The sequence below is a fragment of the Martes martes genome (assembly GCF_963455335.1).
Source record: "Martes martes genome assembly, chromosome: 6".
In the NCBI taxonomy this organism is placed as follows: Eukaryota; Metazoa; Chordata; class Mammalia; order Carnivora; family Mustelidae; genus Martes; species Martes martes.
The window spans coordinates 99452147-99464597 of NC_137893.1; the positions used below are offsets into that span (position 1 = coordinate 99452147).

The 12451-nt window shown below is 35.8% G+C and overlaps 1 protein-coding gene across 1 annotated transcript in view; it reads left to right on the plus strand.

The window, feature by feature from the left end:
• Window positions 1-12451, plus strand: part of TINAG (tubulointerstitial nephritis antigen) — a gene marked incomplete at its 5' end in the record, with an annotated part of 88109 nt that overhangs the window by 41035 nt on the left and 34623 nt on the right. Inside the window, one exon of the mRNA XM_080806408.1 lies at window positions 1897-2020. Coding sequence (XP_080662534.1) covers window positions 1897-2020 — 124 coding nt within the window. The remainder of the gene's footprint in view (window positions 1-1896; window positions 2021-12451) is intronic.

Below are 12451 nucleotides of genomic sequence, written 5' to 3' on the forward strand. Positions count from 1 at the left end.
TTGCTACTTAAAATGACTTTGGGCAAGTTATTTCAGTTCCCTGAATCTTCAAGTCATTGTATAACTGTTTCAAGTTTCTCTCTTTCTCTCTTTTAATCAGTCAGAAGAAATTTGGATCATAATTCTTTAAAACTGAGAGCCCCAGGGGCTTATTTTATAGCCAAGTACTTAAATATTCATGAATTTCACATAATAAATAAAAAATAATAAAAAGTGAGAATCACAGTAAGAATCAAAAGATAAACATTTTAAAATAGTAGAGTTGAAATCCAAATTCTTCAACACCTGTGTCAAGAACGTACCTCCTGCCAGCCTGAGCCAGGAGCAGGAGATAGTGTTGCCATCAAGGTGAGCTCCATCCTGCCCTCGGCCTCCCAACAATGCTGCGTGTATGCTTGTGGCAGTTTTCCAAAAGCAAAATTGCACTACAGTAACTTATGTAGTTATGTCCTTATGGGCTCATCAGGTCTGTTTTGGTGTCAGAAACTGAAACAAGGAGCTACCTTCAAGTTAATTGTAATGGTCTGTCTCCCACGCTTCTTGTCAGTACTGTTCTCAGCAATGAAGCATATATTTTATTCCTGGTGCTTAAGGAGAGTTGAGAGGAGCTGAAGGGGTCAATGGTTCCACAGAAGAGAAAACCCACTAGCAGCATTTTCACATTTATATAAGTGCTGGTTGACTCATCTTGCTGTAGATGCCACGTGATTATCAGCACAACACTGCCTGGGTTAACATAACAGCATTTTTCTCCTCGCTCAATCCAAAGAATGGGAAAGGCAATAGAATGTTGGGTAAATAACAGGGTGTACATTCTTCTAAAATCTGTAGAATTAAAAATAAGTTTAGGTGCTGAAAAGAGAACAAAACAAGATCTGCACAAAGTACAGTTATATAAATTCTTAAAATCCTATGGGAATGTATTTTATTTATTTATTTCTTGGGGGATGTATTTAAAGTAGATAAAGAAGACCTAACCTCTTTGGAGAATATTTAAACGGCATAAGAAAAAGCATGAGACATTGAAAAAGGAGATAAAAGGTGGAACATTAAAAAGTTATATATGACTTTGGAGTAGAAGTTTCATTTTAAGATCTGTCAAATGCTTGTGACCTTAATTTTTTTTATTAAAAAAAAAACCCAAACTAATATAGACAAGCATTGTGCATTTATCAAGGTATACTTATCTAATCCCAACTAAAAATATTTTTAATTCATGTCTTCTAGAAGTTTAAAGTCTTAACCCTGAATTGTCTAAGCCTTTCAACAAAGCAGCACACGATATAGAAAAGACGTAATCTAGGTGAGGGAATGAAGGAGAGCTTTATCAAATATAAGCTTTTACTTTCTTAAGAATACAACAATGGCTTAGCTCTCCAGAGCTGGGAGGATGAAACTTTGTCAGAGTATTCTTTGGTCAAAGGTTTGCTTTTTATTCAAACTCACCAAGAAAAGGTTTACATTTATTTCCAAAGATTAAGCTCTGTTTGCTAGGTTCACCTTTCACTGCTAGCTTAATTAGAGTCTTAAGAGGCTCCTGGTGAAGTCCAAGGTTAATGGAGAAACAGCAATCACCAGCCAAGTGCACTGGCGCTGCTCTGCAAGGGTCTGAATTCCTGGTAACAATGGTACTGTCAATTAAGAATAGATGGTGTTTTAAAGGTATAATGTGTACTTAAGTAATATCCTAAGTAGCTAAAAGTTGTTTTTATAAGAGAACAACAACAAAAAATTGCAGCAATTAAATCAAGTAGGAAAGAAAATTAGGCTGAATTGCAAAGTCCCTCTTTAGATTCTCCTCCTGGCAATTTAACTGTTGATTGTTCTGTGAGAATTTCTAGAGATTTTTAAAGAGATTTGTTTAAAACTGTTTCATTCTGTTGGGTTTTGTTTTAGCCATAATGCAAGTCCATGAGGATTTCTTCCATTATAAGACAGGGATATATAGACATGTTACCAGAACAAATGAAGAAGCAAGCAAGTATCGAAAGCTCCAGACACATGCAGTCAAACTCACTGGGTAAGGCAATTTCTTAAAAATCTTCATTTAATGCTTTTGGAAAAGAGTTCCTTACAAATTAAAAGTTATCCAAACCTGGACACTATTTATTCATTATTTTAAAGTCTGGTTAAAGGGTAACTCAGTATTCTGGAAAAGATGATCATTTCCTCTCTCTCAGTTATGAGTGTATTCTAAAAATCTGTTTTAAGGACAAGGGAAATATATTATTGGAATAAATTCTACATATAGCATAAGCAGGGGAAGAGTACAAATCCAGAGTATATTAGGATTTGGAAAGAAGGTTTTAGACGGAATTATGAATGGAAGTGATTAGCAGGAAGAAGGAAAAAAATAGGGTCACCTTTAATTCAGTACAAAATTATTTTTTGTATTTCTTTGAGCATTTAGAAATTACACTTAGCAAATTGTGGGTAAAATCATTCATCTCTACCAGGGCAAGAAATAGCTTCAAAATCGGCTTGCATTATGAGTAAGCAGTTTCATAAACAGACTGTACTCAAAAGAGAGTGTGGTCATCTGAGACCACTTTCCCCAGTGCCTTCTCCAGCTCATTCTGACTGCCCTGCCTTTAAGACCTTTCTCCTAATGTGTCAGTCCAACTCCAACAAAATGCTACAGGAAATGTTTCTGGGTCTTTTTTTTTTTTTTTTTCATTTCCATCCAAATGTTCACTTTTCTCACTTTGCCATCATAGTAAAAGACTTTGTTCCTATTGAACATGTCCTTCCTGTTGTAATTTGATTAAATCTTCTTATACATCTCCTCACCTCTCCTCCTCTTATACATCTTATATTTATTAGTAATATTATGATTCTTACATATTACAAGATTATAGAATTTACATTCTGCTCTGAAACTATAATACTAATAGTTGTTTAAGATTTATTGTGTATTAATAGAGTCAATGGTAAGCAAATATTTTTATGATGGCTTTTCTATCCTTGAGTTTAATTTTTATCAGTTATTTTGTTGAATAATTTTGTTAAATTATTTTCCAGCAATTATTGTTTTAATTTATCATTTTTTAAATTAATTTTTTTAATCAAGAAGGACTCTTAATGCCTGTGTTCCCTAATTTCTTACATGTTTTAGAAAGTGTTTATTTTCCTTTAATTCAAGAATAATACTATGTATAAAATTCTGGGACTACAGTAACTTCAGAACTTTGCCAATGTTGCTCCAGGGTTTCTGGCATTAAGTTTTCCTGCAGAAAAATCTCTGGCTAACCGAATATTTCTGTCTCCTTAGAAGTGACATGACTTTTTCTATTTGAACACTCATACTTGTTTCTTTCATCCTTGAATTAAATATATTCACTTTTTAAAGTACATATTTTACATATGTTGGATCTTTTATATCTCCTATTATCTTTTTAATAACATTTATACTGTAAATTTATTTCTGTTTTGTTGTGTATGATTTCCTTCTATATTGTCCCATCTATCCTTGAACATTTATTATATTTGGTGTTTATTCTCCAAATGGCTCTTGCCTCTGAAATATTTTTTTTAAATATTTAATTTATTTATTTGACAGACAGAGATCACAAGTAGGCAGAGAGGCAGGCAGAGACAGAGGAAGAGAAGCAGGCTCCCTGCTGAGCAGAGAGCCCGATGCGGGGCTCAACCCCAGGACCCTGGGATCATGACTTGAGCTGACAGCAGGGGCTTTAACCCACTGAGCCACCCAGGTGCCCCGTCTCTGAAATATTTTTAATTTTTTTTTCTTTTCTCTTTCTTTTGATTGTCCTTCAAGCTCTTTGAGCTATGGGTTAGAGAGTTCATATAATTTCTTTGAGTGTATGTCTGACTTCTGTAGTGTTTTTGAATAATTCTTTTTGAGCTGTACATCTTCATGGGTTTTCCCTGCCTTCTTTTGCAAAATTTAATCTTAAAGTTATGCATTTTACTCTCTATCATGTCCTCTCTTTCTAGTGCACTTTCTCTGCCCTCACCTCAAAAGTTCCTCAGCCCCATACATACTATCAGTGAATTATGGCATTCAATCTGGTCACTATTCCATCCCTCTGCTTGAGGCTACACTTCCTTTCTTATCTAATTAAAATACCATGGCAAATCATTATACTCAATCACACACCTTGGACTCTTCTGGCCCTGCTTCATTCATTATACTTGCTTAGCAAAATCTCAACTCTGGTTAAATTCTATTTGGTCTATTTTTTGTTTAAATTGTGTTTATTTATTTATTTTTAAATTCCAGCATAGTTAGCATACAGTGTATATAGTTTTAGGTGTAAAATATAGTGATTCACCAGTTCTATACATTAGTCAGTGCTCATGAAGATAAGTGTATTCTTAACCACTTTACCTCTTTCACCCATTCTCCCACCCATCTCCCTTCTGTCAACCAGCAATTTTCTATATTTAAGAATCTGTTTTGTTGTGGTGGTGGTGGTTGTTGTTGGTGGTGGTCTCTTTATTTATTTGTTTTGTTTTTTAAATTCCACATATGAGTGAAATCATATAGTATTTATCTTTCTCTGACTTATTTCACTTAGCATTATACTCTCTAGCTTCATCCATGCCATTACAAATGGTAAGATTTCAATCTTTTTTATAGCTGAGTAATATCCCATTGTGTGCATCTATTGATTTTATTATCCATTCATCTATTGGTGGATACTGGGACTGCTTCCATATCTTGACCATTATAAGTAATGTTACAATAAACTTAGGGGTACATATATCTTTTCAAATTAATGTTTTTTGTATTCTTTGGGTATATGCCCAGTAGTGGAATTTCTAGATCATATGGTAGTTCTAATTTAACTTTTTGAGGAACCTCCATACTGTTTTCCACAGTGGCTGCACTGGTTTGCATTCCCAATGGTGCATGAGAGTGCCCATTTCTCCACATCCTCACTAGCACTTATTCCTTGTGTTTTTGATTTTAGCCATTCTGATAGGTGTGAGGTAATATCTCTTTGTGGTTTTGATTTGTATTTCCCTGACGATCAGTGATGTTGAGCATCTTTTCATGTGTCTGTTAGCCATCTGTTTGTCTTTTTTTAAATTAAATTTATTTTTTTCAGTGTTCCAAGATTCATTGTTTATGCACTACACCCAGTGCTCTATTCAGTACATGCCCTCCTTAATACCCACCACCAGGCTCACCCAACCCCCCATCCCCCTCCCCTCCAAAACCCCCTATTTGTTTCTCAGAGTTCACAGTCTCTCATGCTTCATCTCCTCCTCTAATTTCCCCCAATTCACTTTTCCTTTCCTTCTCCTAGTGTCCTCTATGTTATTCCTTATGCTCCACAAGTAAGTGAAACCATAATTAACTTTCTCTGCTTGACTTATTTCACTCAGCGTAATCTCCTCCAGTCTTGTCCATGTTGATACAAGAGTTGGGGCTTCATCCTTTCTGATGGCTGTGTAATATTCTATTGTATATATGGAGCATATCTTCTTTATCTATTTGTCTGTTGAACAGCATCTTGGCTCTTGCCACAGTTTGGTGATTGTGGCCATTGCTGCTATGAAAATTGGGGTACATATGGCCCTTCTTTCCAGTACATCTATATCTTTGGGGTAAATACCCAGTAGTGCAATTGCAGGGTCATAGGATAGCTCTATATTTAATTTCTTAAGGAATCTTCACACTGTTTTCCAAAGTGGCTATACCAACTTGCATTCCCACCAACAGTGTAAGAGGGTTCCCTTTCTCCACATCATCTCCAACACTTGTTGTTTCCTGTCTTGTTAATTTTGGCCATTCTAACTGGTGTAAGGTATTATCTCAATGTGGTGTTGATTTGAATCTCCCTGATGGCTAATGATGATGAACATTTTTCCATGTCTGCTAGCCATTTGTATGTCTTCTTTGGAGAAGTGTCTGTTCATGTCTTTTGCCCATTTTTTGACGTGATTATCTGTTTTTTGAGTGTTGAGTTTGAGGAGTTCTGTATAGATCTTGGATATCAGCCCTCTGTCTGTAGTGTCATTTGCGAATACCTTCTCCATTCCGTGGGTTGCCTCTTTGTTTTGTTGCCTGTTTCCTTTGTTGTGCAGAAGCTTTTGATCTTGATGAAGTCCCAAAAGTAATTTTTGCTTTTGTTTCCTTTGCCTTTGGAGACTTTTTTTTTTTTTTTTTTTTTTTGAGACATGTCTTGAAAGAAGTTGCTGTGACCAATGTCGAAGAGGTTACTGCCTGTGTTCTCCTCTAGGATTTTGATAGATTCCTGCCTCATGTTGAGGTCTTTTATCCATTTTGAGTTTATCTTTGTGTGTGGTGTAAGAGAATGGTCGAGTTTCATTCTTCTATACACAGCTGTATGTCTTTTTCAGAAGGTTTCATTTAACCACATATTTCAAGCAGTTATTTAATACTACCAGGCAATCATATTCTGGATTCCTATTTTGCTTCATGCCTGTCCCTTCAATTGATTATCTCAAAACTTACTCTTTTTCCTTGAATTCCCAATACCTACATCCTTGTGTTTTTAGCTTATAACCCTGAATTCTATTTCGCCAAAAAGATTAAAGCAATCTGAGAACAACCCACGGTATAACAGATACCACCTACTCATGTGCCTTCCCTCATACTCTTTCTTCCCACTTCTTACATAGATAAAACATCCATATTCCTATTTAAATCCCTCTTGTTATAGTGTAGACCCCAAACCCTCTCCACTATTCAAGAATATAGGGAAACAATTTTCTGTTTTTTTCTCTGTAATCAAAAAATTATTTCTGCCACAATATAAGCATGCAATTATTTCTCAGATAGTATGAAAAAAATACTTTCAAGATTGTCTGGATTTATTTTCTTCAATTTTTCTTTGCCCATGTTTTCTTAAACTTCTTCATCGTTTTTCATTTCCTCTTTCCTATTCACAAAAAAATATTCATTTTAAGTTTATCAATGGCTTTTTCATTGCTGTATCTCTAAGTCAAAATCCAGACTTGCCCATCCCCTCCATCTGACTTTTCTTTACTGGCTGTGATTTTTCAGTCAGTTTCAGCTAGTTTTTTCCCCTGTACTTCTATACTTCTTACCGTTGGAATGCTCCAGGATCAGTTCTTAGTCCTTTTCTCCCTTCTATTCTCAGTCATTCTCTTATCAGGCTCTCAACTCATCCTGACTTTGAGTACCATCTCAGGATGTCACCAATGGAATTCATATCTCCAGCCCAGATCTCTCTCTTGATCTCCAGATTCCTATGTTCCCTGGGCTATTTGACATCCCCACCTGGATACCTAATAGATGACTCAAATTCAGCACTTCCAAAACAGACCTGCAAATCTTCCCATTTCTACATGCTGAACAATATCTACCTTTTCTTTTTTCTTTCTTTTTTTTTTTTAAAGATTTTATTTTTATTTATTTGTCAGAATGAGAGAGAGAGAGAGTGAGTGAGCACTGGCAGACGGAGGCAGAGGGAGAAGCAGGCTCCCTGCCGAGCAAGGAGCCCGATGTGGGACTCGATCCCAGGACGCTGGGATCATGACCTGAGCCGAAGGCAGCTGCCCAACCAATTGAGCCACCCAGGCGTCCCAATATCTACCTTTTCTATGTTAGCTGATGACAAAGACATTTTCCACGTGCTCTAACTGGAAACCTTGGAGTCTTTAGAATTATCTTTTATTCCTCTCCTTAAAACTCACTTCCAATGTCAGGAACTCTGTTGGCTCTTTCAAATTATATCTGGAATCCAACCGCCTTTCATTGTCTGAACTACTACCACCCTTGCTTGAACCACCATTACCCATTATTTTGTATATGGGTCTTCCTGAATTTACCTTTGCTTTTAACAGTCTAGTTTCAACAGAGAAATATTCCTTTAGAACATTAGTCAGATCTTGTTACTCCTTTGCTCAGAACTCTATATTTTCCCATTTCCCACAGAATAAAAGCCAGGGTCTTTACAAAAACCTGCATGATCTGAGGACTCTCCCATCTGTCTGCCAACACCCCCCTCAACTTCTGATCTCAATTTCTGTTCATCTTTACCTTGTTCTTCCTACTTTGCTACCCTTTAATGTTCCAGGAACCCACACCCCAGGTCTCTCCCTTTGCCAAAATGCTTTTTGTCAGATTTCCAATTCCTTAGTTTCTGTATCTCCATCTACTCTTTGCTTAGACCTCATCTTCTCAGTATGACTCCTGACTGCCCTATTTAATGCTGTTACCTACCCTCTCTTCCAGCATGTCTGAGCCCCCTTACCTGACCTATTTAAAATTTTTTTCATAACAATGATCACTTTCTAATATACAATTTAATTTAATTAGCTTTTTATGTTCATTGTGACTTCTGTATCCCTAGTAGAATGAAGCTACAGGAGAACAGGTGTCTGTATTATTGATTAACATTGCCAAACTACATAATACAGTACTGAACCATAATGTATTTAATACTTCCACTAGTATTAAGAAGGACATGTATTGCATGGAGCACTGGGTGTGGTGCATAAACAATGAATTTTGGAACACTGAAAAAATAAATTTTTAAAAAATTATATATTTTTTAACCTTATGCTCAATGCTAGTTCTTATTTAGTCCTCAACTTTAAATGCAACAGCTCTTTGTTGAGAAATAGAGTGAGGGGCAATTTGGAGGAGATACCTGAGGCACTCAGTTTTAACTGAAATTTGTAATTCTTGGACCTTTGCTCATCAAATCAACTCTGGCCCCTTTGTTCACAGCTCAGAGAATTTGGTGGTTCTCAGAATACCTTGCATGTATCTTTGCTCCTATATGCTACTCTTTGCCTTTATTTTTGCCTCCCCTTACTCCATCTTCCAACCATTGTCTCTGGCAGGTTAGCCAGGACTTTGGCAGCCCAGTGGGCTTCCAGTGTAGTTTCTTCTTCAGCTGACTCCTCCTGGGTGTAGTGGGAAGGGATTGACATAATCTGATTGCTGTGGCCTGCTCATGCTCTTGTTATAAAGATCTTGAGAGGTACTTCTGGACTGTCTTGCATATTTTTAGGGGGAAAATGTAACTGTCAAGGTCTGGAGATAAACGGGGAGGGTTGTGGTCAGTGTTGTTGCTCAGCATTTATTCTTGTTTTGGTACAGAACAAAATGTGTGTTGTCATTATTACTCAAAGTTGTCATTTGGAATTATAGCTATTTGGTTGGTTCACTAAAGATAAGAAGAAGTATTGAGATTTTAAAATTTGCTTTGTTGGGGTGCCTGGGTGGCTCAGTGGGTTAAGGCCTCTGCCTTCGGCTCAGGTCATGATCCCAGAGTCCTGGGATCGAGCCCCGCATCGGGCTCTCTGCTCAGCAGGGAGCCTGCTTCCTCCTCTCTCTCTCTGCCTGCCTCTCTGCCTACTTGTAATCTCTGCCTGTCAAATAAATAAATAAAATCTTTAAAATAAAATAAAATTTGTTTTATTTTTTCATTTTTAATTGTTGAGTGACTTTTCAGGAAGGCAAATGGTAAACAAATACCTTTGTGTCTCCACTCAAACTAGAAATTCAGCTTTTCTTTAGTTCCATTTTTCTTCAGTTTGTAAGTCATAGTCCTTCTAAAGCTCTCCTTCCTATGCACATTTCAGTATTAATTTTTGTCTTTTCTAATGATGTTCTTGACTTAGAAAAATTTTCTGCCACGTACCTGATGATTGAAATGATGTTTCTTCTCATTTAGAGAACTATGAAAATGCCAACATTGAAGTAGAGTCTTTCTTGATTTATTAGAATTGATCATTTATCATCTCTTCCACCTATTTAGCCACACTGGTCATGTTTTCTTCACTCTACTCCTAAATTCATTCATGTTGCGATTGAACAAGATATAAATGTGTTTCTATTTAATTACACAGACACTCTTTGTATATCTTCCATGTTCAGTATGTCAGTTGCAGTAATGTGTTCAGTTTTATAAACTTCTAGGAAATTGAGACCTTTATAAATTTACCTTACATGTGTGGCAATTAGCAAGGTTCATTCGCTAGTAGGCAAATTACTTTTAGAGAATATGTTTATTTTTCAGAAATATTTTAGGTCATCTGGGCATTGTTAGGTACCCTGGAGCAGTAGATTTTAATTCATTTCTCCATTAGTAATTCCTGATGGTAATTACTGCATTCAGAAAATTAATGCATCAGTGAATTAGAGAGTAATCAAATAGCCTGTGTAAGTTAATGTTCCTTATCAGAAAGCTTAAATATTCTCCTATGAAGTACCTTGCAAATTTATCACAACAAATTCTATTTGCTGCCCTTTCTGTAGAAGACAAAGCTATTAGATTTAACTTACTTGAGCAAATGATCTTTGTATTTCTTTTAAAGATTGCTTTGACTATAAAGAATGTGATACAAAAAGGCAAATTATAGTAAGCCAGGTAAAAGATAACAGTCTGGACTTGATAAGTTGGTGGAGGAGTTGGGGAGACATGAATGAATAAAAAAATATTTAAGGAGAAAAGCTGGCAGATGCAACGTGGTTTTGGAATAGAGCATAGACAATGAGATGGGGAAGGAGTTCACTAATGGGCCTGATGATTTTGAGATGTCTTTAAGATATAAATATGCAGATCGGCATCAGAGGAGACAGATATACTGATCTCAAGGTCATAGGAGAGATAAGATTTGAAGACAGATGAGACTAAACAGAATAAGAAAAAAAAAAAAGAAAGAAAGACTGATCGAGACTACACCATTGGGAAAATCCAATATTTAATGGCTGGCTAGAAAATGATGAGTCTACAAAGAAGGAGAAAGGAGGCCAGCAATTTTTTGTTTATTTGTTTTTTTTGAAGATTTCTGAGAAAGCTTTAAAGCTATAAGAATGACGGTCCAGAGTAATTTAAGGGATTGGTTTTAGAGAGAGACTGAGTGGCAAATTTCTTATATAGGGAGAAGGCAAAGAGGACAAGGTGAGATGAAACATTTTTAGCATTTAAGATAAGGGTAAATTGAGGAAAATTCCCATCAAATTGTTTGTTTGTTTCTTTCTCTCTCTCTCTCTCTTTCTTTCTTTCCATCTATCTGCAGAATGTAGAAGGTAAGGTTATCTCTAAAGGAAAGAGGTAGTGAGAGAGAGACGCATTATCAGAAATTTGATGTGTTGAACCATGATGATTTGCAATGATCATCTAGAAGTTTAGGAGAAGGAGTTGCCCAGAGAAACCTAAAGGGATTGCTGCACATTGCTGATGGTACCCTTCAGCCCTCTTGTGTGTGCCTTCTGCTGTTGTAGTCAATTGCTTCCGTGTTTGTAGCAAAAATGAATAGTTGAATTCATTCAAGTTGGGCAGTTTTCCAGATGGATACAATGAAGAGTCAGAAAAACAAGGCGTTTAGGGTATGAATATTGAAAATATCGCTAAAATGATAGAAAGCTTAATAAGCCCAATTAAAAGAGAGAATTGATAGATTTGGAGAAAATAGAAAAAGTCATTAGACTAGAGGTCATGATGATTTAATTTCAGTGATTTTTCTGATTCTCTATTTTTCTTAACTTTTAGATTTTTTAATCATTATTTATGAGAAAAAATATAATCATGTAATATTAAGGAAGTAATACCTTACAGATTATGAATACAGTATTAAAGGATGACTATAGGCCATAACTTTTTTATGTTAGTGCCTAATTATGCTGTAATACTGATTGTCTACTTTGTAGTCATAAACTTTTGATATCTATTATATCTAACTATATATCTAGCCATCCACTGATACATCCATCCAGAGATACTTGTCTAAGAAAGTATAAAAATATTGCAAAGTTAAGTTTCCAACATATTTTTCTATATTTTCTATACATATCATAAGTAGCAAGGATTCCAGGAGCATTATTATTATTTAGTGCCATTACAAATTATTTGACATAGCCTTAGTGTGGTCACCACTTGTTTTTCCCCATTCATCTTTTTTTTTTTTTTTCCTATTTCCTTTCTGAATAACAACTAAACATTAAGCCTGAATTTTCATGCTAAATTATGTTTAACCCATGGCAAATTGATAAATTCTGAGCAAACGTTTTAATTAGAGGTTTTAATTTTTTTTTTATTTTTTAAAATTTTATTTTTATTTATTTGACAGAGACAGAGATCACAAGTAGGCAGAGAGGCAGGCAGAGAGAGAGAGAGAGAGGGAAGCAGGCTCCCCGCTGAGCAGAGAGCCTGATGCAGGGCTTGATCCCAGGACCCTGAGATCATGACCCCAGCCGAAGGCTTAGGCTTAACCCACTGAGCCACCCAGGCACCCCTTAATTAGAGGTTTTTAATGCATAGCAAAGTCTAAGACAGTTGAATGAACATTTCAGATACACTTATTTCAAAAATGCAAATAAATATGTAAAAATTGGTATACACAATACAAAAACATTTGATTTGGGTGTTAGGATATTTTTGAACTGCAAAATGCTTAGTTCTTTCTTTTTTTTGAGGGAAGTACTGGTTTGGTTAACAGTAGTGGCTGCAACAAATGCACTAAAAATACTGAATAGTTC